The following is a 26,709-nucleotide window of genomic DNA, read 5'->3' as shown; positions in this document are numbered from 1 at the left end:
TTAACATTGGTTGTATAAATGTACACCTTTTCCATTCAATGCAAATATGAATAATACAGTTGCCAAGCCTCGATCTGTCTGTTTTAGCATTGGCCTTTTCCATTGGCAGCTACAATGCTAAAACTAGCATCCAGGCTATAAGTTACCAGGGACAACACAAAACACATTACAGATTGTATACCCATGCTAGATTTGGAAGTTCAAACAATGGTTCAAGAGACGACCCACTTGTAAATGTTAATGTCCAAAACACTCCTGGATTTGACAGCTTCCTGACTTGACAAAGCAGAATAGACTGTACATATATACTCAACGGGATACAGAGCTTCATTTGAATATACACAAACATGTCACATCTTTCAAGTTTTCAGGAAGTGCTTTTTAGGTAGTTCAATATACTTTTTCTTAACTACACGATTCATCTACTTCCAAGAGTTATTCAGGTCTGGAATCACCGCTCGGTCTCTACTATCTCTGTGAATGTGCCTGTGAATCAGTATATATTATTGGCAATGGACACATATGCCCATTTAACCGTCACATGAAATGGTTTTCCCATCCAAACAGTGTTGCTATTCTCCTCATTGGGGCCAAAAATGATTTCATATTCCTCCTCATGATAAAAGGCACTCCGATGTCCTCGAAAAGGATGTCTTATGGAAGTGAATAATTTGTTTTGTTCTTTGCTTAGTAACAGTCCATTCAGCTCCACAGAGAAGCACATCTGGATAAGAGGGTGGTGGTAAAAATGTAAAAAACAACAGGGGGAATAGTGAGCATGTTGGGGGGGGGGGGGGTACGAGATGAACACGACATGTGATATCATGGGTACCTCTGAAACGAATGGAGGTCAATGCTTGACTAGCAAGTAGCTCCAGGACTGCTGAAGCCTGGATCATCAACTCAATGTCTATTCCACATTGGTTCAACTTCATTTCATTGAAATTACATGGAAACATTGATTCAACCAGTGTGTGCCCAGTGGGGTATGCATTTAAGATGGACTAGATTGCAGTCAGGCTGTGCAGAAACACTGATCTACAAATCATCTTGCATCCCAAATAACTACTCATTATGTGATACCCCCAGGTAAGGTGTCATAATGTGATTCCAGTAAAAACTGGCTACAGATGTTGAAATGTCTAAGAGGGGCTTTTGAGTATGACAAACAGGGTGGAAACTAACAACCACCCAATGTGTTTCTCTATATGAAATAAACCATTGTTTGTACCATTGTTTGAACTGTCAATATTTCTGTCAATAATTTCACTGTGAAATTTCCAGCTCACATATTGCAGATGGAATTCAACAGATGGGTATGAGAAAGGAAATAAGACAAAATACAACTTTTATATGGCACAAACTGTAGAGTGTAAAGAGTCTAGTGTGCACAGAGAACATCCCTTCCTCCCTCTCTCAATCCCTGTCACAATGTGACTTCATCAGAACAGATGGATCAGTCACTTTAGACAGCCGTGTTGCTCTTCAGCTTATTAAAAACAATTGTCAAAACATCAGAGACCAAAAGAATTAAGGCAAACAACGCAGGCTCTACCTAGCTAGTCGCCCTTGTTAAAAATCACAGAGAGAAAAATAGACGCAGAAACAAAAAAAAGTACACAAATGGTTTTGGCACTGGCAGATGTCCCTGGGATAAAAATAAAGTCTGGAAAGTCGATCCAACAGTCCTACCCCTCGATCTAACCATCTGTTTTTGGTTGTTTCCCCTTGACAGAAGACAGAAGAAGAAAATAAGTCTCCCTCATTCAGTTTCTGCTCTCTACGTTTGTTGTGCATTTCACATTTCATGTCGCAGATGGAACGAAACGTCCCCATTTTCATTCATACAATAAGAGCAGGGAGGGATGAGCCGATATACTGTTTTATGCACAATTCAGCGGAAACAATAAGGAAAACAATGACTCCGCAGGACCGACAGCTAAAAGAGTTGCGGCCCCACCCCTCCCCGCAAAATAAACACCAGAGAAAGCAGAAATCCGAGGGAGGTGGGGCAGTGTACTGGCGAGATAGGGAAATCGGGCCAGTATTCTGAATGTGCTGTGTGGGTTGGGAGGTGGGGTGTGGAGGGGCGAGGGTACTCCTTTAGGGGACTGGACAGAAGAGAAGAGAGAGGAGGGGGAGACCTAGAGCCCATTGTGGGTGGTGATCATGTCATCGGCGCGGCGATGGGTCTCCAAGGCTTTTGCGGTGTAGATGTCCTGAGGGAGATCCGACTCGCGCTGCACCAGAGGACGGTCTTTTCTCTGGTCTCTCTGTTGTAACTGCAACAATGGAAGGGTGGGGAGGGTTAGAGGTGACAGTTAGCTCCAAAGGAATAAAATAGTTAGCTTGTGTAACTACATTATTTCCCTTGGGTTAAGCACTACCAAGTTTGCCACAAGTACCACTTCCTTGTTCACATCAAATTCATGCTAAACTTTCTCAATTGACAAAAAAATGCTAACCATGCATCATCTTAAATGAACTAATCCAAGTTTCAAAGAAGAAACACCAAACAGGAAGGTGAGAAAAGAGTTGATGAAATGTTAGTGATAAGCTACCAGGACTACCCCCATGTCATTTAAAAACACATGCAAGGCAGATCCAGTAGATACTGTACATAACAGACAATAACAAATGTACTTGATTCCAGTGTTCAGTCCATAGTTTGACTTGTCATTCCTTCTCTATGAGCTATGCCCATTTTGAAGAGAGGTCAGGGCCCATATTCATAAAATGTCTCAGAGTAGGAGAGGATCTAGGATCCATTTAGATCATAATGAATAAGACAGGTACGGAGGGAACCTGATCCTGGACCAGCATAGGTAGATAAAGAAGTCAATATTTACCTGAGTGGATTCTTCCGTTACTGTCTTTTTTAACCTGTGAACTTCTTCAGAGGTTAATAGACCATCAGACTCCATTTCTACTGGTCCATTGAGGACAGTGGAATCAACACACATAAGAAACTAATATAACACAAAGTAAAGACAAAAACAATGGGAACTTGTTGCATGCAAAGAAAGATGGAATCAGAGGTTAGATAAGCAGAAGGGTTGAAACTCTGATGCTGGAGTCATTGCTTCTATTCGTGATTTGGTTATAATTTAAATGGACGACGTACAGACATTGATCATTCAGTTGAAGCCTCTAAATCTAAAAGATTAGTACCGTGATTAAGTAGATATGATAAAATATAATTTTACCTTTCACTAGGACTCTGATCCAATATCCACATTAGCACACTACCTAGAATAAAACAATATATTGGGAATGCAATTTAGTAGATAAGTTGAACTCATTGGCTATGGCACCCAACCGATCACTTGCAGTGCATGAGTATAAAAACTGGTCATGCTCTGCACAGCATACCAGAACAGTCCTCAAGGGGGTACAGAAAGAAAATAAAACAACTTCAGCTCTTTAGATGGCACACACAAACACTGCTGTGAAGTGAGTCTTAGTGCAGATGTGTCCCTCACTCACATGTGGATTGGATTTGGCAAGGTTCTCAATCTTGAGCCAGGCCTCTTCCCTCTCTTTTGACTTGGCCTTTTCTCTATAGGACGAAACAGACAAAACGTCAAAATCATCATCTAGTGTTATGTCTTGTAAAATCCCAAGAGTAAACAGTACTGCGAGGAGCACGTTTTTCTATGCAGGCATTTGTCTATGGAGTAGCCTACCCCTAGAGATCAAGCAAAGAAAAAGTACAAAGGGCTTTAAAAAGTTTTACATTTGGAAAAGGTTGTCTAAGTAAGAGAAACCACTCCACTGCCCCTTGTGCCCCCTACTGCTGGTCAGGTGTATTTATTTGAAGGATCGGTATGATGTGCAATTAATATGGTTGATTTTTAAGGTTAGGGAAAAGTGCCACTTTAAGGATGTCAATATAAATAATTAATGTATTTATGGTTGTTTGTAATTGTGTCTTACCTTTTAATCATTGTGTTGTTTTTACCGTCGAGGACCACTTTGGAAACAAGTGTTTTAATTAATACTTTCAAGTAATATCCTCTGGGTCCACATTGTACATGTCTGTTACCCAAAATATATATTTAAAAAATAATAATAATCTATAGTCATCAACATGAGGATCCCGAGTGAACCAGCATTCTAAGGCAAGAGGCATCACTACAGTCCCTGGTTCGAATCCAGGCTGTATCACATCCGGCTGTGATTGGGAGTCCCATAGGGTGGCGCACAAATGTCCCAGCATCGTCTGGGTTTGGCCAGGGTAGGCCGTCATTGGAATAAGATTTTTTTCTTAACTAACTTGCCTAGTTAACTAAAGGTTAAATAAAATGTGCCATTACAATCTACAAGTAACTGCCAAAATAAAGGAAATGCCAACATAAAAGTGTCTTAATAGGGTGTTGGGCCAGGCGAGCCAGAACAGCTTCAATGCACGTTGGCATAGATTCTACAAGCGTCTGGAACTCTATTGGAGGGATGCGACACCATTCTTCCATGAGAAATTCCATAATTTGTTGTTTTGTTCAATTAGGTAGAGATCTGATGACTGACACGGCCATGGCAAATGGCTTACATCGTTTTTATGCTCATTAAACAATTCAGTGACCACTCGTGCCCTGTGGATGGGGTCATTATCATCCTATAGCAATGTCTGTAAAAAGAGTGGACAAATCCATCAATCACGTGACACCATTAATTTTAAGACTCAATATCGCATTGAAGCCAGTTAAGATGGTGCCTCATGAAAACATAACATGCGCAGTTTGAGCTACTCAAGGAAGTTATGTTGCATGCTAGCTCAGTGCCGCCCCCTCTCATTGATTAACTCAAGTTGAAGGCTCCAGGCTGCAATTAGGAACAAAATTAATGTGTGACTTTCAAATAAAATTGGTTCAAGAACATATATCTGGCCTATTAGAAGCAATTATTGGTACCATGATTGTAATTCAAAATTGTTTAATTAAAACAAAAATGGATATTTATAATTTATAATAATTATAATGGGGGGGGGATCCTGTTTTCTGCTAACAGTACTGCGGTTGGCCTTGAACTTCCATGGCTTCAATGAGAGGGGGCAGTCTTCTCCCCTGGGGCTTAGCCATGGTAGTCAAAATATTGGATTGCCCAGCATTTTTATACAAGATCCTAAGCATGATTGATGCTAATTGCGTAATTAACTCAGGCACCAGAACTGTGTGGAAGCACCTGCTTTCAATATACATTGTATCCCTCATTTACTCAAGTGTTTCCATTATTTTGGCAGTTACCTATAAGTCCCTTAGGGTATGAAAATCTGAATGAGAATATTGAATCATAATCTATAGTCATCATTAAAATAGTCTAAACATTGAATCAATCTATGGCTGTGTTGCACGGTATACTGAAACTTCAAGAAATGGCAATCTCAGCGAGCAGAACTTTCAAGTTTCTTAATATTATATATCTTGACACATTGATTAAAATAATCATGGCCTCTAAACCTTCGAGCTGTGTACTGGACCCTATTCCAACTAAACTACTGAAAGAGGTGCTTCCTGTGTTTGGCCTTCCTGAACATAATAAATGGCTGTCTATCCACCAGATGTGTACCAAACTCATTAAAAGTGGCAGTAGTAAAGCCTCTTGAAAAAGCCAAACCTTGACCCAGAAAATATTTAAAAGTTAAAAAAATAACAAAAAATAAAAAATTCGGCCTATATCGAATCTCCCATTCCTCTCAATAAAAATAAAAAAAGCTGTTGCGGGGGCAAATCACTGGCTTCCTGAAGACAATGTATACGAAACGCTTCAGTCTTGTTTTAAACCCCATCATAGCACTGAGACTGCATTTGAAAAGCTGGTAAATGACCTTTTAATGGCATCAGACCGAGGCTCTGCATCTGTCCTCGTGCTCCTAGACCTTAGTGCTGCTTTTGATACCGTCGATCACCACATTCTTTTGGAGAGATTGGAAACCCAAATTGGTCTGTGGATAGTTTGTCCTCTGACAAATCAACTGTAAATGTCGGTGTTACTCAAGGCTCCATTTTAGGACCACTATTGTTTTCACTATATATTTTACCTCTTGGTGATGTCATTCGGAAACATAATGTTTACTTTCACTGCTATGCAGACGACACACAGCTGTACATTTCGATGAAACATGGTGAAGCCCCAAAATTGCCCTCCCTGGAAACCTGTGTTTCAGACAAAAGGAAGTGGATGGCGGCAAATGTTCTACTTTTAAACTCGGACAAAACAGAGATGCTAGATCTAGGTCCCAAGAAACAAAGAGATCTTCTGTTGAATCTGACAATTAATCTTGATGGTTGTACAGTCGTCTCAAATAAAACTAAAGGACCTTGGCGTGACTCTGGACGCTGATCTCTCTTTTAACGAACACATCAAGACTGTTTCAAGGACAGCTTTTTTCCATCTACGTAACATTGCAAAAATATGAAATTTTCTGTCCAAAAATGATGCAGAAAAATGTATCCATGTTTTTGTCACTTCTAGGTTAGACTACTGCAATGCTCTACTTTCCGGTTACCCAGATAAAGGGCTAAATAAGCTTCAGTTAGTGCTAAACACGACTGCTAGAATCTTGACTAGAATCAAAAAAAAATATCATATTACTCTAGTGCTAGCCTCACTACACTGGTTTCCTGTTAAAAACACTAAAGCTCCTTTCTGAAGCTTCTAGATTGAAATAGTCTACATTACAATCTTTAGTCAGCATTTGCCATGTACAAATGTAAATGATAATATTACATCATAATTCATATTCTTAGCTACAAATCAAGACTTCAGATAATTATGCTCATCTCAAATGGTATTGTTTACATACTTATTTTTCTCTGCTCTGAACTGCTGTGTGCAGTCATCAAACAGCTTCTGGTTCATCTCCATGAAGAGCTTGAGAGCGTTGTAGATGAGGCCATGGATGGTCCTGCACACACGCACGCACACAGACTCAGTCTACCGTCATGTCTTAAAAGGCTGCCCTGTCCTCCATCCCAAACCAAAATTTGATTCAGGGGAATGAGTAAAGTAGGTCTGTACTAATGTTGAGCTCTCCGCATTCAACACTGCACTTTCAGAGCAGCTTAAGTTAAATAACTCTCATTCCACATAAAACTGTTTGGTAAGGTGTTGACATTGAAGGGGCAATGTCTTTCCAATTCAGCTAAATTCTATACATTTCCTAGGGGCCTGGGTTCTAATATGGATTATTGGAAATCTTTCAAAACTGAACGTTTGATTGAGCCTGCCTGGAGTGCCAGATGGGTGCGCACTTTTGGGACTATTATATTGGTTCCATTGCACCAGGCAAGCTCAATCAACGTTTTTGAAAGAAAACAAATAACATTTGAACCCAGGTCTGGCTGACACTGCATGTCCTGAGAAATGGAAGTAAGTGACCAATGGGGCATTCTGATTAGGCCACAAAGCGGAAAATGTTTTGCAATGAAAAAGTTGCATTTATTAGTCCCTCCCTATTTCAGTTTGTCATCTTCCGTTTGGTGCCCAATGAACGCGGCCCAATTGGAGGGGCTACTTACTTGTTCCAGTGGGTCTTGGAGTTACGGTAGAGTGCTGGGAACATGATGGGCAGGATTTTGGTTGCATTGTCGCTGATTAGACTCATGATGTACTCATTGTTCCAGTAGTACAGAGCTCTCTCTGCTACCTGCACAGTGACCACAAGCATACAGCACCATCGGTCAGGACATCTCACTCAATATGATAACGGAAGGGGAAGCCATATACTGTAGGGCATCAGAAGGGTAAGGGACACCCTCTTCTTGTCCATAGACTGCTTTCAGGATAAGGAAATTAATATGTATTTTGAGTGACCTATCCCATTCATTGCAGGAGCATTAGAGGGGCAATAAGAGTACTACTGATGAGTAGTCTTGAAAGATTAAACAAAAAGGTGACAAAATTAACATGTCACATCCTTCCCTCAAGCCTATAATTACAGGCACCCTTGATAAAAGATAAGCGAAAAAGACTGTATAAAATAAAAACAAATGCTGATGTATATTGCATTCTCAAAAAACTATGCAATGCTCAGAGAAAGAATTTGTTTAACAGGTAATACAAACAGTCTCTAAAAGACAGGGTTCAAAAGTATTGGCACCCCTGTTTTCAATACTCCAGCAACCTACCCGTGTGAGGATAATGACACAGCCATTTTCTAAAATGTTTTATGAGAATGGACAACTCATTGGGAGGGATCTTAGCCGCAAGTTGATCTTCCAACAAGACAATAACCCCAAGCACTCATCAAAATCCACAAATAAATTGTTAATTGACCACTTTGGGTTCAAGTCTCTGTACTTGATGCCTTGAAAACCTATGGTTTGAATTGAATAGGGCAGTCCAAAAGAGCAAACAAAGGATATCAAGGATCTGGAACGATTCTTTATGGAAGAATGGTCTAAAATCCCTCCCAAATTGTTCTCCAATCACATAAAACATTTTAGAAATAGGCTCAGTGTCATTATCCTCGCATGGGTAGGGTGATGGAGTATTGAAAACAGGGGTGCAAATAATTTTGACCCTTACCTTTTTGAGATGATTTTTTATTACTTGTTAAACAAAATGTATTTCTCTTTGCAATTGTATTATAAAATAATATAATTTCCCAATTTTTGTGAGCCTATTATTTTTATCAAGGGTGCCAATAATTATGGACCTGACTGTATATTAAGTCAGTTAAGTCTGATCCAGGCATAACCGTTAAATTCCTGGTTCTTGTTTTGTTTCCATTGTAATGGACTGCTTAGTTCTCGGAACCAAATAAAAGCATTTCACTACTGAATTTTACTTTCCCACAAGATTATAATGACTCTAAAGATCAAATGGCACCAATAACAGGGTTCCTGTGGGGCATGGGGTCAGAGGGTCAGTCACCTGGAAGTGCGGGCTGGACACACACTTTGCCAGCTGCCTGAAGAGTGGCTCCATGACCTTGACGAACTCAGACGGCTCAATGACATCCAGAATCTCCTCCAGCTCATTGAGGAACATCACCTCTTTGGGGCTGTGAGTCTTTGGCCAGTATTTGAGAAGGGCCATTACCACCTGGGAAGACAATGATCAGTGAGTGGAGTGGATATTGACCAATATATTAGTTAGTAACACTTTATGACTTCCATGAATAAGAATTTACTTAAATATTACCTTTTTTATCGTGTATATGCGAATAATAAATTAGTCAATTATTTATAAACTTGTAATGAGCATTTACACTTTTTATCAAAACCGATCAATTTTGATAAATGAGTTGATATGCATTGCAATAGCAATACCTTCTGAGATGATGCAATACAACAACACAGAAGGAACAAGCAATACAACTTCAGCCTGTAACGGCTTTCTTCTGTGGACGAAGGATCGGACCAAAGCGCAGCGTGGTTAGAGTTCAACATGTTTAATAAAGACCATAAACACTACAAAATACCAAAACAACAAATGTGAAAAACCGAAACAGTCCTATCTGGTGCATAGACACAAAGATAAAAGACAACCACCCACAAAACCCAACACAAAACAGGCTACCTAAATATGGTTCCCAATCAAAGACAATGACTAACACCTGCCTCTGATTGAGAACCATATCAGGCCAAACATAAAAATGGGAAAACTAGACACACAACAGAGAATGCCCACTCAGCTCACGTCCTGGCCAACACTAAAACAAAGAAAACACAAAAGAACTATGGTCGGAACGTGACAGTACCCCCCCCCCCCCCCCCCCAAGGTGCGGACTTGAACCTATAGGGGAGGGTCTGGGTGGGCATCTGTCTGCGGTGGCGGCTCTGGCGCAGGACGTGGACCCCACCATAGTCTTTTTCCGCTTTAGTCTCCTCCTAGTAACGGCGACCCTCGCTGCCGACCTAGGATTGTCAACCCTACTAAGTGGCAGCTCCGGACTGAGGGACAGCTCAGGACTGAGGGGAAGCTCCGGACTGAGGGGCAGCTCGGCACTGAGGGGCAGCTCGGCACTGAAGGGTAGCAGGCGGGACACAGGCGGGACACTCTGGCGGCTCTGGACAGGCGGGACACTCTGGCGGCTCTGGACAGGCGCGACACTCTGGCGGCTCTGGACAGGCGCGACACTCTGGCGGCTCTGGACAGGCGCGACACTCTGGCGGCTCTGGACAGGCGCGACACTCTGGCGGCTCTGGACAGGCGCGACACTCTGGCGGCTCTGGACAGGCGCGACACTCTGGCGGCTCTGGACAGGCGCGACACTCTGGCGGCTCTGGACAGGCGCGACACTCTGGCGGCTCTGGACAGGCGCGACACTCTGGCGGCTCTGGACAGGCGCGACACTCTGGCGGCTCTGGACAGGCGCGACACTCTGGCGGCTCTGGACAGGCGCGACACTCTGGCGGCTCTGGACAGGCGCGACACTCTGGCGGCTCTGGACAGGCGCGACACTCTGGCGGCTCTGGACAGGCGCGACACTCTGGCGGCTCTGGACACTCTGGCGGCTCTGGACAGGCGGGACACTCTGGCGGCTCTGGACAGGCGGGACACTCTGGCGGCTCTGGACAGGCGGGACACTCTGGCGGCTCTGGACAGGCGGGACACTCTGGCGGCTCTGGACAGGCGGGACACTCTGGCGGCTCTGGACAGGCGGGACACTCTGGCGGCTCTGGACAGGCGGGACACTCTGGCGGCTCTGGACAGGCGGGACACTCTGGCGGCTCTGGACAGGCGGGACACTCTGGCGGCTCTGGACAGGCGGGACACTCTGGCGGCTCTGGACAGGCGGGACACTCTGGCGGCTCTGGACAGGCGGGACACTCTGGCGGCTCTGGACAGGCGGGACACTCTGGCGGCTCTGGACAGGCGGGACACTCTGGCGGCTCTGGACAGGCGGGACACTCTGGCGGCTCTGGACAGGCGGGACACTCTGGCGGCTCTGGACAGGCGGGGCGCACTGTAGGCCTGGTGCATGGTGCCGGCACTTGTGGTACTGGGCTGAGGACACGCACCTCAGGGCGAGTACGGGGAGGAGGAACAGGGAGTACAGGGCTCTGGACATGCACAGGCTGCCATCGGAGGGCTGGTGCGTGTAGGTGGCACTGGATAGACCAGACTGTGCAGGCGCACTGGAGCTCTTGAGCACCGATCCTGCCCAACCTTACCTGGTTGAATGCTCCCGGTCTCCCTGCCAGTGAGGCGAGGTGGAATAGCCCGCACTGGGCTGTGCTGGCGAACCGGGGACACCATGCGTAAGGCTGGTGCAATGTATGCCGGCCCAAGGAGACGCACTGGAGACCAGATGCGTAGAGCCGGCTTCATGGCACCTGGCTCGATGCCCACTCTAGCCCGGCCGATACGAGGAGCTGGTATGTACCGTACCGGGCTATGCACCTGCACTGGGGACACCGTGCGCTCCACAGCATAACACGGTGCCTGCCCGGTCCCTCTCGCTCTCCTGTAAGCACAGGAAGTTGGCGCAGGTCTCCTACCTGTCTTTGCCATACTCCCTGTGTGCCCCCTCCCCAAGACATTTTTGGGGCTGACTCTCGGGCTTCCATCTGCGCCGCCATGCTGCCTCCTCATACCAGCGCCTCTCCTCCTTCGCTGCCTCCAGCTCTGCCTTGGGGCGGCGATATTCCCCTGGCTGTGCCCAGGGTCCTCTCCCGTCTAGGATTTCCTCCCAAATCCATTTCTCTAAATATTGCTGCCTCTCCTGCTGCTGCTGCCTCTCCTGCTGCTGCCTGTTACCATGCCGCTTGGTCCTTGTTTGGTGGGTGGTTCTGTAACGGCTTTCTTCTGTGGACGAAGGATCGGACCAAAGTGCAGCGTGGTTAGAGTTCAACATGTTTAATAAAGACCATAAATGTGAACACTACAAAATACCAAAACAACAAATGTAAAAAAACTGAAACAGTCCTATCTGGTGCATAGACACAAAGACAGAAGACAACCACCCACAAAACCCAACACAAAACAGGCTACCTAAATATGGTTCTCAATCAGAGACAATGACTAACACCTGCCTCTGATTGAGAACCATATCTGGCCAAACATAGAAATGGGAAAACTAGACACACAACATAGAATGCCCTCTCAGCTCACGTCCAGACCAACACTAAAACAAAGAAAGCACAAAAGAACTATGGTCAGAACGTGACACAGCCTCAGGTCAAGTACTATAAACAAGCGATTCACAAGGAAATGTGAGGAGAAATTTCACATGACTTACTGGTTCAGTGAGAGTGCTGTCCTTCTCTAGAAATTGCACAACACAGTATGCCAGCTAGGGGGAATAAAAACACAATATATTACACAATTAGTGATGATTCAATTAGTGAAGACACAATCTTATTGTTTTGACATTTACACCAAAAATAGCCTGAAAACAAATCATTGTAGTAACTAATACTTTGGACGCAGTAATACTAGCAGTATAACGGCGATATAACTGCAATGTTCTGCACTGCAATGACAATTACTGTAAGGCATGTTTCCTCATTTTGCATTAGGCTGGGGCAAAACAGATGCTAACACATAGATCAAGCTCTATTTGAGTTACTATGCTATGCAATGGCCCACAGAGCAGACTAAAAACTGTTCCACCAGCTCAAGGGACCCACTTGGCTGACAGCAGTCATACAGGGAAAGAGACACATGCCGGCACAGAGAGCGAGAGAGAGCGGCTTTTGTCGACATAGTAACTCAGGCTTGTGAATGCCAGGTATCAGATTACAGCTAACTTGTAGCAGCCAGGATACTGCTCTCACCTCCCCCACTCACTGCCTGAACAGGCCTGACCCAACTGGAAACAACACCACTGTGTGCCAACTGGCCATAACTAGGGCTATACTCAGCCATTTCCATAGATTTCTATACATTTCCATAGGAGTATTCAGCAGGGGAAAACAATGAAAAAAAATCTGAAAGTTGCAGATGGAAATTTATTGAAGAGAGCTGAAACAACTCCCTATTCTTGACGACAGAGAATCGTGTCTGTTTTACACAATGCATTTCTATCTGAACGTTCTGTAAATTCTCACCCTCCTGAACCGAGCCCAGGGCAGCATGGCTGATAGCAGAACAATCATCAGAACTGTGTCATGTTGATTAGGGACACACAATGGAAAACGTTTTAAAATGTCTTTCACAGGAAAATGAAAACATACGTTTGGACAAGTAAAGGTAGTCCCTCCCTGTTTCAGTCTGTTTTCTTACCTTATGTGCCTAATAAACATGACATTAAACACAAAAAAAAGAAGGAATTACCTGTGGATGGTAGACACTAAGTGATTTGACTTTGTGCAAAGGCAACAGGACCTTTAACAGGAAAATCTTGTGCTCCTCTTTTAGTGGTAAGGCAAACCCATTGATTATACTGTGAATGGAGAGAGAAACAAATAATTCAACTGAACTAAAAATAGTAACAGAAAATTAAAGGGATAAAGGATAAACAACAGCTGACCATGAATGGTTAGAGATCCTATCTGCAGTCGAGAAGACATCATGAGACTGGATAACAGTCAAAAATAACTATTTTAACTCCACTGCAAGACACACTGGATTAGAGCTTAAAGTGTACCTTCCGAGTATCTCCAGTAATTCTGCTATTCCATTATGGTGCTCAGTCTCATAGATAAACCTGTTAAAAACAGAGAGCCATTTTATTTAGTTACGCAGCTAAAAACATACATTTCTTAGTAGTTATAAAACTAAACAACCAAATTCACCATTGAATCTTCAGCAATCAATTTGATGTGTTAAAATATCTAAGATTAAACAAATCGGCTGAAATTAAACTCACCTATAAAATATATTATTGATGTGTTTTCTGATGTAGGCCCGTAGTCCCAGGAATTTCCCATAGATCCTGTGGAGAGTGGTTTTGAGGAAGTCCCTCTCCCGTGGGTCCTCACTGTCAAACAGGTCTAAAAGCTGTGGACACATGACATCACTCCCATCATTCTCCACAAAACCAAAGACAAGACTTTACACTTAAAGAAAGAAATGCCCTTGCCATCACAATAAAACTGTGTGAGCATTCAACAATGTGCGAGTATCCATGTTTCTATAAGCTCTTACCTGCATCACAAATTTTTGGTCGATGTACTTCTTTGCTATGTTCGGTTGAAAGTCAGGAGATTCTAAAAACCGAAGGAAAAATTCGTAGACGAGCTGTAAAGAAAGAAAACCTTTTACAAATACCTAATTTGCTGAATGCATATAAAGAAAGATCATGTCCAAAATGCTAGTCATAATCTTTCCTTACAAAAATGTTTTGTAAAATCATAGTAATTCCCCAATGCAAATCCTATCATAATAAAAAAAAAAGTGAATTGGATTCATCCCCTCTACCACACGGAACCCCACTAATCCTACCAACGGAAACGCACAAGGTGGCTAATAACAGACCTCCATCCTATGCTAGCTTGTTACCGATGGCCTGGCTAGCTGTCTAAATCACCGTGACCCCAACCAACCTCACTACTCACTGGACCCTTTTGATCACTCGACTAAGCATGCCTCTCCTTAATATGCCTTGTCCATTGCTGTTCTGGTTAGTGTCTATTGGCTTATTTCACTGTAGAGCCTCTAGTCCTGCTCACTATACCTTATCCAACCTATTAGTTCCACCACCCACACATGCAATGACATCTCCTGGTTTCAATTATGTTTCTAGAGACAATATCTCTCTCATCATCACTCAATACCTAGGTTTACCTCCACTGTATTCACATCCTACCATACCTATGTCTGTACATTATACCTTGAAGCTATTTTATCGCCCCTAGAAACCTCCTTTTACTCTCTGTTCCAGACGTTCTAAACGACCAATTCTTATTGCTTTTAGCCGTACCCTTATCCTACTCCTCCTCTGGCGATGTAGAGGTGAATCCAGGCCCTGCAGTGCCTAGCTCCACTCCTATTCCCAAGGCAATCTCTTTTGATGACTTCTGTAACCGTAATAGCCTTGGTTTCATGCATGTTAACATTAGAAGCCTCCTCCCTAAGTTTGTTCTATTCACTGCTTTAGCACACTCTGCCAACCCGGATGTTCTAGCTGTGTCTGAATCCTGGCTTAGGAAGACCACCAAAAATTCTGAAATGTTCATCCCAAACTACAACATTTTCAATCTACTGCAAAGATAGCCTGCAGAGTTCTGTCCTACTATCCTACTATCCAGGTCTGTACCCAAACAATTTGAACTTCTACTTTAAAAAATCCACCTCTCTAAAAACAAGTCTCTCACCGTTGCCGCCTGCTAAAGACCACCCTCTGCCCCCAGCTGTGATCTGGACACCATATGTGAACTGATTGCCCCCCATCTATCTTCAAAGCTCATGCTGCTAGGCGACCTAAACTGGAACATGCTTTTAACACCCCAGCCATCCTACAATCTAAGCTTGATGCCATCAATCTCACACAAATGATCAATGAACCTACCAGGTACCTCCCCAAAGCCTTAAACACGGGCACCCTCATAGATATCATCCTAACCAACTTGCCCTCTAAATACACCTCTGCTGTCTTCAACCAAGATCTCAGCGATCACTGCCTCATTGCCTGCATCCGTAATGAGTCAGCAGTCAAACGACCTCCACTCATCACTGTCAAACGCTCCCTGAAACACTTCAGCGAGCAGGCCTTTCTAATCGACCTGGCCGGGGTATCCTGGAAGGATATTGATCTCATCCCGTCAGTAGAGGATGCCTGGTTATTTTTTTAAATGCCTTCCTAACCATCTTAAATAAGCATGCCCCATTCAAGAAATTTAGAACCAGGAACAGATATAGCTCTTGGTTCTCCCCAGACCTGACTGCCCTTAACCAACACAAAAACATCCTATGGCGTTCTGCATTAACATCGAACAGCCCCCGTGATATGCAGCTGTTCAGGGAAGCTAGAAACCATTATACACATGCAGTTAGAAAAGCCAAGGCTAGCTTTTTCAAGCAGAAATTTGCTTCCTGCAACACTAACTCAAAAAAGTTCTGGGACACTGAAAAGTCCATGGAGAATAAGAACACCTCCTCCCAGCTGCCCACTGCACTGCAGATAGGAAGTACTGTCACCACTGATAAATCCACTATAATTGAGAATTTCAATAAGCATTTTTCTACGGCTGGCCATGCTTTCCACCTGGCTAATCCTACCCCGGTCAACAGCACTGCACCCCCCACAGCAACTCGCCCAAGCCTTCCCCATTTCTCCTTCTCCCAAATCCAGTCAGCTGATGTTCTGAAAGAGCTGCAAAATCTGGACCCCTACAAATCAGCTGGGCTAGACAATCTGGACCCTTTCTTTCTAAAATTATCTGCCGAAATTGTTGCCACCCCTATTACTAGCCTGTTCAACCTCTCTTTCGTGTCGTCTGAGATTCCCAAAGATTGGAAAGCAGCTGCGGTCATCCCCCTCTTCAAAGGGGGGGGGGCACTCTTGACCCAAACTGCTACAGACCTATATCTATCCTACCCTGCCTTTCTAAGGTCTTCGAAAGCCAAGTCAACAAACAGTACCGACCATTTCGAATCTCACCATACCTTCTCTGCTATGCAATCTGGTTTCAGAGCTGGTCATGGGTGCACCTCAGCCACGCTCAAGGTCCTAAACGATATCTTAACCACCATCGATAAGAAACATTACTGTGCCGCCGTATTAATTGATCTGGCCAAGGCTTTCGACTCTGTCAATCACCACATCCTCATCAGGCAGACTCGACAGCCTTGGTTTCTCAAATGATTGCCTCGCCTGGTTCACCAGCTACTTCTCTGATAGAGTTCAGTGTGTCAAATCGGAGGGTCTCCTGTCCAGACCTCTGGCAGTCTCTATGGGGGTGCCACAGGGTTCAATTCTTGGACCGACTCTCTTCTCTGTATACATCAATGATGTCGCTCTTGCTGCTGGTGAGTCTCTGATCCACCTCTACGCAGACGACACCATTCTGTATACTTCTGGCCCTTCTTTGGACACTGTGTTAACAACCCTCCAGGCAAGCTTCAATGCCATACAACTCTCATTCCATGGCATCCAATTGCTCTTAATTAAATACAAGTAAAACTAAAGGCATGCTCTTCAACCGATCACTGCCTGCACCTGCCCGCCTGTCCAACATTACTACTCTGGACGGCTCTGACTTAGAATACGTGGACAACTACAAATACCTAGGTGTCTGGTTAGACTGTAAACTCTCCTTCCAGACCCACATCAAACATCTCCAATCCAAAGTTAAATCTAGAATTGGCTTCCTATTTCGCAACAAAGCATCCTTCACTTATGCTGCCAAACATACCCTTGTAAAACTGACCATCCTACCAATCCTCGACTTCGGCAATGTCATTTACAAAATAGCCTCCAATACCCTACTCAACAAATTGGATGCAGTCTATCACAGTGCAATCCGTTTTGTCACCAAAGCCTCATATACTACCCACCATTGCGACCTGTACACACTCGTTGGCTGGCCCTCGCTTCACACTGGCTCCATGTCATTTACAATACCCTGCTAGGTACAGTCCCCCCGTATCTCAGCTCGCTGGTCACCATAGCATCACCCACCTGTAGCACGCGCTCCAGCAGGTATATCTCTCTGGTCACCCCCAAAACCAATTATTTCTTTGGCCGCCTCTCCTTCCAGTTCTCTGCTGCCAATGACTGGAACGAACTACAAAAATCTCTGAAACTGGAAACACTTATCTCCCTCACTAGCTTTAAGCACCAACTGTCAGAGCAGCTCACAGATTACTGCACCTGTACATAGCCCACCTATAATTTCGCCCAAACAACTACCTCTTTCCCTACTGTATTTATTTATTTATTTATTTATTTTGCTACTTTGCACCCCATTATTTTTTATTTCTACTTTGCACATTCTTCCACTGCAAATCTACCATTCCAGTGTTTTACTTGCTATATTGTATTTACTTTGCCACCATGGCCTTTTTTTGCCTTTACCTCCCTTATCTCACCTCATTTGCTCACATCATATATAGACTTGTTTATACTGTATTATTGACTGTATGTTTGTTTTACTCCATGTGTAACTCTGTGTCTTTGTATGTGTCGAACTGCTTTGCTTTATCTTGGCCAGGTCGCAATTGTAAATGAGAACTTGTTCTCAACTTGCCTACCTGGTTAAATAAAGGTGAAACAAATAAATAAAATAAATAATGATCCATAATAAACAGATGTGCTCGTTTGGTCTGAGCCAAGAGTTAGGGAAGGTCCAATTGACTTTAATTCTAAACTGATTAGATGCTTTCATTTTACAGCACTGTACTTCAGAGAATGTACGATTTGCAGCATTTAAATCTTACTCAAACAGCAGGGACGTGTGTTCATTAGGACATGCAACAGAAAACTCTTTACGAACAAAAATGTGTGTTTAGGACAAAACCAGGTAGTTTCCGTCTGTTTTCTTCCATTTGGTGCCGAATGAACACGACCCGGGCCATGTAAGCTGGGTTATTAGATGCCCTGGGTACCTGGAGATGTGGCCAAGCAGCCTCAAGTGTAGGCTCGTCCTCCTCCGGGTCAAACTCTGCTCCTGTGGGGTTGGATGACGGAGGCAACGTTCGGAACATGTTCACCGTAAACTGAAGGTGGGAAAAGCACAACAAAGTATACTCAGATTCAGTAGATCACCCTGATGAAGGCCAGTATGGAGCCGAAACGCTTCCCTGGCTGTTGTTTCATTTTACATCGAATGTAACAGGATCGCCTTGGGATTTTTTTTGTCCCAAAAATATAGGCCCTGTTTAAATATTTTAAAATGCATCCTTGATCCTTCCTTCATACCTTACTTAAACACAGATATAAAATTGGTGAAAGTAATAGATGAGAGAAAGTTACCACTCTATCTAGTCACTTATAGATCTGTGTTTACCTCAAGGAGATAAGGAAGGAAGGGCGCATGTCTGAAGTTTTCAAACAGGGCAGTAGTATCTACTTGGCCAACTCAACCAGTTGTACATATTTCTTTGGAACCAAGTGTGTTATCATTTGTCTCCAACATCAACTGGCTTGCCCTGTGGGGTGCTAGCTATAACTGCTATTCCCAGTCAAGACAGATCATGGGACAGTGCAAGTGGCCTGAGGATATAGAACACTGCTATTTCTGTTGGTTGCAGAGCTGCTAGCTAGGTAAACAAGTTCAAGTCCAGATGTAGCTTTTAAAAAGAGAAAATATACATTTATTCATTCACAGAGGTTTTTAATTCAATGTCAAATGATTATAATAACTCATTAGCTTCTCCGCTTACTGTGGAAGCTTTGATGTATAAAAGAAAAACACTTCAAAGTGAATCTGGGTGATGTCTGCTGAAAGACAAGCGAGTATACACTAGGGAGCCGGGGTAAAGCATTACAATTTGAATATTTTAAAATCATGGACTGAATGAAATGCTTTGACACTTGAAAAGGCTCACTGCGTTTACACACTTATCCATGACAGCCTTATGCTAGGCCACAATGAGCTATCACATTAAAAACCACGTCAGGTTAACTTGATGGGTCACGCATGTAGAGAATTGCTTCATGCTTCAGAATTGTAGTTTTTGTATGGCTGTGTGATGTCAATGGCTCCTCAATGAGGAAAATTGGAAATTCAGTTTGGTTTACTTTTTAAAATTGAAATTAACCCCATTCCTATCTGTTACATCTGGTGTTGTCACTATCTACCTCTTTCTTAATTTGTGGAGCTCAAATGTAAAGCAAATCCCTGTAAAATGCTAATAATCTGGTTAATAATTCTGACCTGACAGCTCAGAATGTGCTAGCCTCAATGGAGATTCTCATGGTATTGTATTCTTTCTGTTGGAAACATGTTTTAAAGCGTGCTACCCTTAGTCTTTCATTCTGAACAGTGGGACCCGGGACATAAAAATAGCACATTCTGAGGGATAGTTTAAATTGTTAGAAAGTAGCACATTCTGGGCGGTAGCACAGATGATCATAACACCAGCTCTACCCAGTCCAACTCAAAACAGCCATATTCACCCCAGCCTTAAGGCTGGCTCATCTACTCTCTGCCAGTCAGTCTGCTGACACTCACCATGTGCACCACCTCTGGGTAGATGGGCTCTGTGATGACGTTCCTGTTGTGGGTGATGTACTCGACCATCTCGCTCAGCGCCGCACGCTTCACCTCCTTCCATTTCAGGTCACTTAGTGGGTCCGACAGGAAGTCAAAGAGCATGCAACACTGGCGCAGCTTCTGCACAAACAGCTTCTCCTGCTCCGCCGGAGCACAGTCTGAGGGAGAGAGAAAATAATGTTTTATAATATGCCATTGCAGGCTCTGTGTGTCTTTAAGCACCACACTTTGTCACTCCATCCTTGCTGTGTGTGTGTGTCTGTGTGTTGTGTGTGTGAGAGCTTTTCTTTGACATCTGTTGGGAGAAATGACTGACTTACAGTTCATGAGGGTTGCCTAATAACACATATGAAGTTTTGAAAAGATCAGACCTTTTTAACCCTTCAAAACAGCACCTATGACACGATTTTAAGGCACTTCCGGTTTACACAGGAAGCTGAAAGTGAACACATATCCTCCTTGGGGTAGGCACTTCTATAATTTTGAGTTATAAGTCTTTATGTTAAGAACTGACTTATTTACGGAGGGTTTAGTGAGTGTGTGTTATTTCAGAAAATCACAGAAAATCACAGAAATCTCGCAGAGCTCCGAAGCACACTTTAAAAAGATTCATATGAACACGCTGCAACTGGATCTGTAACTTTAAAAAAAAAAAAAAAATTAACATTACCAATTTGATTTAAATTACGATAGATAAATGGCTGGTTCTTTTTTTATTGACACCGTAGGTTCATTTACTTTAATAATTGCTCTATTAGAATTTTTCACCTTTAATCCCAGAAAAATGGCAATAACTCAAAAACCGTTGAGGTCTAGACGCCATCGTGTTCGGGGCCAACTGCCCATTATGCCAAACCTATGCTCACCAAGTTTAGTTTTCGAAAACTTTTCCTGTTTAGTAGATAAGGCCACGTCGTGATTGGGGATGTTTTGTACATTTGCAATATGATTCCATTCGCCCTCTTGTGGGTTTGACCGGGAGAACGAAAAAATTACCAAAATGTGAAAATTTTAGAAAACGGAAACCGAATGTCCGAGAGAGTTCGTTTGGTGACTTCCTGGAAGATCCGGCCCTGCCGCACGGCCCGACGTCGTCCGCAAATTTTTGAAAAGTTGTCGGACGTCTAGTAAGGGACGGTACATTTGCAATGTGGACTCTCACTAACCATATGCCGAATGACAAAATGTTCCCTTAATTAAGGGGGTGATACGTTTATTTATTTTTTCTTCAGTTTTTCAAAATTGTACTTTTGGGTCTTGACTTGTGTTACATTTGCAATATGAAAAGCCACGGAGGATTGCACTCATCATCTGTTGTATTTTTGCAGTGTTACACTTGGCATTTGCCATATGGCTTTTGCAATCAACTTTGAATGAAATGACGCCGAATTGAGTGGTATTGGACACCGTGTATATGGTTCGTACAGTGCCAATGACTTCCCATTCATTTTTGTACATTTCAGGGGGGTGTTCCCTTACACACAATAGGGTCATGGGAGGCAGCCTTACCGGAAAAGTATTATCGCCTTTGCATGGATATAATAGCAATACTAAATGGGAGTCTCATTGGCATTGGTCATATTCACTTAATAGCTTCCAAAATCGCAATCTGATTCAGTACGGGCTATTGTAAGTTCCAGTGACTGAATCTTTCCAGGCAAACATTTTGCTTGTTTATTTTAGGATATAAACAGAAGTCAGTAGTAGGCATTTCAGCCTAGAAAACTGGTTTAGGAAGGAGCTCTAAAGTGACATTGTCACAACTTGTCCACTCCTTGGTCAGGCGGCACTTGGCGATTGTTTCTTGTAAGTGCATGTGCACGTGTTGTTTGGTGCGCTACGGGATTTTGTTCCTCAAAATATCTGGTTATTTTTATGCTGTGGGTTTTGCTAGTAACCTCTCTAGGGTATGTGGGACGCTATAGCGTCCCATCTGGCCAACATCCAGTGGGATTGCAGAGCGCCAAATTCAAATACAGAAATACTCATTTATAAAAATTCAGAAAACAAAACATATTTTACATAGGTTTAAAGATGAACTTCTTGTGAATCCAACCACAGTGTCAGATTTAAAAAATGCTTTACGGCGAAAGCATACCTTACAATTATTTGAGAACATAGCCCAGTTGACAAATTATTACAAACAGTAGCCAGCCAAGCAGAAGCGTTACAAAACTCAGAAATAGAGATAAAATTGATCCCTTACCTTTGATGATCTTCATATGGTGACACTCAGAAGACATTCATTTACTCAATAATTGCGCATGAAAAAGGGTCCACTCATTCAGACTGGTCTTACTCCCTCATTTATAAGAATACAAGCCTGAAACGATTTCTAAAGACTGTTGACATGTAGTGGAAGGCATAGGAACTAAAAATGGAGTCCTAAGTCAATGGATACTGTAATGGCATTGAATAGAAAACTACAAAACCAACAAGCAAAAAAATACTTCCTGAATGGATTTTTCTCAGGTTTTCCCCTGCCAAATCAGTTCTGTTATACTCACAGACACTATTTTAACAGTTTTGGAAACTTTAGAGTGTTTTCTATCCAAATCCAGTTATATGCATATCATATTCTGGGCCCGAGAAGCAGGCAGTTTAGTTTGGGCATGCTTTTCATCCAAAATTCCGAATGCTGCCCCCTACCCTACAGAGGTTAAACTGCTCCGGCTGTTACCAAGTTCTGCTCTCCTGCATCTGACTTCCCTGCCACCGATTACGCACCCCTTACAGACATTTGCTTTTTGTATTATTTGGACAGGTTACTGACAAAGCCATGGGCTCTGAATAGGTAAAGCATGTCACATTATGCTGCAATTTCCATTGTGTCTTGCGTTCAGAATAATAAACTTAAGGCCTTTCTACGGCCATTTGTGCTATGCAAGAAGAATATGTCAGTCGTCTTACAAGGACATAGGGGATAAGAGAGAGTGTGTGATAGCTCACACAAAACAAATTAATGTAATTCAATGCAGGGGTGTGACGGTTCAAATTCATAGTCAAATCAATAACACCCCATGGCATCATGGATCTTATTCAACACCACCACCCCTTGGCTTTCACAGAATACAGTTGGGGCAGAGACCAAGTTCAAGTCTGCATACTATTTACTCAGTGTGCTGGCTAGCCTTGCCTATAGCTCAGGGGAACTCCACAGTTATGTAATTGAACTGAGACTATGTATGCCAAACTAAAATCATTGATTTCAAAGTTTAACAAACCATACAACTATGCAGAAGGCCTACTTTTAACAATATATGCTGAATATTTTGTAAAAACATTTAACTAAGAACTGTGCAGATGCAAAGTTTGGTAACAGAATTCTGTTAAAATCTCCCTTTGTTTTTTTGTGATCATGTTTTTTTTTTACTCCTAAAAATCTGCTCCGAAATAATATTTAAAAAAATATCTGCAGAAAGAATGGGGAGTCAGCTATGAAATGGACTGTACTGAACTATACTCTACTGTTCTTTACTGTGCTCTACTGTAATGTACTATGCTGTCGAAACATAGAACGTCCATGACATCTATGTTTGGCCCAAATGAAGACCGGTCCAGACGTATATGGGCATTGAAAGCAAGGCTGGTCTAGACCTGACTAAAAAACGAGGTCTGTGGACGTTGAAATCAAGACAGAGCCAGGAGAGGTGACATCGGAGAGAGAGAGGGAGGGTTTGTCCATGTAACGATTCTCGTTGGTGGAAGGAGAGGAGGACCAAAATGCAGCGTGGTAAGTGTTCGTCATATTTTAATTTAAAAACTGAACACTACACAAAATAACAACGAAGAGAAAACCGCCAGAAAATTAAACACCCACAACCAAAATGGGGAAAACAGGCTACCTAAGTATGATTCTCAATCAGAGACAACGGACGACACCTGCCTCTGATTGAGAACCATACTAGGCCAAACACATAAAAATAACAACATAGAAAAAAGAACATCGACTACCCACCCCAACTCACGCCCTGACCAACCTAACACAAAGACATAAAAAAGAAACTAAGGTCAGAACGTGACAGTCAAGACTTTTCACACTCGCTTTGACAACCAGATGACAGAAAGAGAAAGAAAATAGTTCTCAGCTATACATAACAGTATACCAGAGGAAAAGAGGACAGTAGCAGGTGACCCAACTGTGGTTTGTGACTACTATGATTTCAGAAATTCTGTTAGGATTAAAGATATACTTCTTGTTAACCTCTTGGATTTAGGGGGCGCTATTTACATTTTTGGATGAAAAACATTCCCGTTTTAAACAAGATATTTTGTCACGAAAGATGCTCGATTTTGCATATAATTGACAGCTTTGGAAAGAAGACACTGACGTTTCCAAAACTGCAAAGATATTGTCTGTGAGTGCCACAGAACTGATATGTTACAGGCGAAACCCAGATAAAAATCCAACCAGGAAGTGCCGCATTTTTTAAAACCACCTCATGCCAATGACTCCTTATATGGCTGTGAATGAGCTACGAATGAGCTTACGTTTTCCCCAAGGTGTCTACAGCATTGTGACGTCTTTTTAGGCACTTCCATTGAAGAATGGCTGTAAGGGACCATATATGGCATGTGGTCACATGGTGTCTCCCGCAGAAAACCTTGCGTAAAATACTGAGGTAGCCATTTTTCCAATCGCTTCTTATGAGAAACCAACTGCCTCGACGGATATATTATTGAATATATTTGTTAAAAACACCTTGAGGATGGATCCTAAACAACGTTTGCCGTGTTTCTGTTGATATTATGGAGCAAATTTTGAAAAAAGTTTGGCATTATAGTTGTAGCATTTTAGGGTCGATTTCTCAGACATGCATGATAAAGAAACGGGAGCTATTTCGCCTACAAAAATAATATTTTGGGAAAAAAGGAACATTTGCTATCTAACTGAGTGAAAGCATCTGAAGTTCTTCAAAGGTAAATGATTTAATTTGGTTGCTTTTCTTATTTTCGTGAAAATGTTGCCTGCTGCCAGCAGAGCCTAGCATAGCATTATGCCATGATAAACTTACACAAATGCTTGTCTAGCGTTGGCTGTAACGCATATTTTGAAAATCTGAGATGACAGTGTTGTCAACAAAAGGCTAAGCTTGTGTTTGAATATATTTATTTCATTTCATTTGCGATTTTCATGAATAGGAAAAGTTTCTAGGGGTATTTATGTCCTTTGCGTTATGCTAATGTTTTTGAGGCTATGATTACGCTCCCGGATACGGGTTTGCTCGTCGCAAGAGGTTAATCCAGCCGCTGTGTCCGATTTCATAAAGGCTTTACGGCGAAAGCACATCATGCGATTATGTCAGGTCAGCGCCTAGCCACAGAAAACCATACAGCCATTTTCCAAAGAAGGAGAGGTGTCACAAAAGTCAGAAATAGCATTAAAATTAATCACTAACCTTTGATGATCTTCACCGGATGGCATTCCATTTCAGCCTGACCACTTCTTGAAACAGCTGTTATTCTCTCCCCTTTCACAATAGAAGCCTGAAACAACTTCCAAAGACTGTTGACATGTACTGGAAGCCTTATGAAGTGCAATCTGACCCCATAGATACAGGACATTGGATAGACAATCACTTAAAATACTACAAACCTCAGATTTCCCACTTCCTGGTTGGATTGTTCTCAGGTTTTTGTCTGCCATATGAGTTCTGTTATACTCACAGACATTATTTTAGCAGTTTTGGAAACTTTAGAGTGTTTTCTATCCAAATCTACTAATTATATTCAAACTTCCCAATGCTGCCCCCTATCCCAATGAAGTTAAGGTTTGTTTTTTCAAGGGAAGGTAATAACAGGCTTTCCCCCTCTTAAGCGGATGCAACCTCTCCTCCATAGGAAAGAGGAAGGAGGGAAGAAGGGCAGGGAGAGGCTGCTGCAGCAGAGGCAGTAGTCTACAACACCCTATGGCTAAATTGTGCCCAGATGAACTGGAGGGTTACACAAACCATGAGCCAGGACCAAATAGAGACAAGCAGAATGAACACAGGCAAAGGCTACCCTTCCCTATTTCTTTCTCCCTCCTCTCTCTAACTCTCTCAAACACTTACACAGATAAGCACACACACACACACACACAAAACCCTTCCCTAGGCTATGACCTCACTTCCTTTTACATCCCTGCGCTCTGTGTGTGTGTGTGTGTGTGTGTGTGGGGGGGGGGGGGGGGGGGTAGTAAAACCTGCTTTTCACACTCTCTTTTCTTGGAGCTAGCATGCCATCCCCCAAAAAACATCCCCGATCCCCTATAAGGAAACAAACCCTTTCCAAACATCAATCCTTCTGAAACAAAGACTCTTAATTAAACCGTATCTTCCCATCTTGGTGACAAATCAGCCAATAACCAATGGGGGGGGGGGGGGGGGGGGGAGAACAGCTAGTGAAATGCTGTCTCTCTTTTCCCCAGGACAAAAAGCAACAATGGTTCCTACGTACCTCTGAAGTGCATAAGAGCCACTGGCTGGAAAGGCCCATTGGAATTAGGTGCATCCACAACCATCCTGATTCCAGCTTTAGTGCATGTCAACATCTAAACTCGACCAGGAAGGCAATCCACTTAAGGCAAGGAGCCAGCCTCCATTTTAACACAAAAGCAGATCCGAAAATGAAGCTCTCTGGTGCTGCTGGAGGGAACTGGCTAGTTAGTGATGTCAGCGGT

The 26,709-nt window shown here is 42.9% G+C and overlaps 1 protein-coding gene across 13 annotated transcripts; it reads right to left on the bottom strand.

Moving 5' to 3' along the window:
- Positions 1-1,205: 1,205 nt before the first annotated feature.
- LOC109903809 (serine/threonine-protein phosphatase 2A 56 kDa regulatory subunit gamma isoform-like) lies at positions 1,206-26,709 on the bottom strand. Of its 13 annotated transcripts, XR_004202808.1 has the most exons (16): positions 25,448-26,709; positions 20,007-20,206; positions 18,439-18,549; positions 14,038-14,130; positions 13,760-13,890; positions 13,538-13,597; positions 13,225-13,333; positions 12,188-12,241; positions 8,875-9,045; positions 7,518-7,645; positions 6,803-6,904; positions 3,937-3,973; positions 3,487-3,559; positions 3,207-3,249; positions 2,850-2,890; positions 1,206-2,282 (listed from the first exon to the last, which is right to left on the bottom strand). XR_004202808.1 is itself a non-coding variant. In XM_020500777.2 (15 exons), the coding sequence occupies exons 1-13, from the start codon at positions 25,611-25,613 to the stop codon at positions 3,213-3,215; spliced, it is 1,431 nt and encodes a 476-aa protein (XP_020356366.1). In that variant the 5' UTR covers positions 25,614-26,709; the 3' UTR covers positions 1,206-2,282; positions 2,850-2,890; positions 3,207-3,212. The 13 variants fall into 13 exon arrangements, 8 of the variants coding, with proteins under 8 accessions (XP_020356366.1, XP_020356368.1, XP_020356370.1 ...); XR_004202807.1 differs by lacking the exon at positions 3,937-3,973 and having other exon boundaries at positions 2,850-2,893; XR_002257081.2 differs by lacking the exon at positions 3,937-3,973.

Source organism: Oncorhynchus kisutch, linkage group LG14 (genome assembly GCF_002021735.2).
Source record: "Oncorhynchus kisutch isolate 150728-3 linkage group LG14, Okis_V2, whole genome shotgun sequence".
Classification (NCBI taxonomy): Eukaryota; Metazoa; Chordata; class Actinopteri; order Salmoniformes; family Salmonidae; genus Oncorhynchus; species Oncorhynchus kisutch.
The sequence above is the reverse complement of the archived record's forward strand: the minus strand, read 5'-3'. Positions and strand labels throughout refer to the sequence as shown.

Excerpts from the sequence above, each read along its gene's own strand:
- LOC109903809 (XM_020500784.2), bottom strand. The coding sequence starts at position 26,580 with ATGTTGACATGCACTAAAGCTGGAATCAGGATGGTTGTGGATGCACCT. Across the intron at positions 13,334-13,537 it reads TTACTGGAGATACTCGGAAG|TATAATCAATGGGTTTGCCT; the intron begins GTACACTTTAAG and ends CTCCATTCACAG. Across the intron at positions 12,242-13,224 it reads TTAGTGTCTACCATCCACAG|CTGGCATACTGTGTTGTGCA; the intron begins GTAATTCCTTCT and ends TATTCCCCCTAG.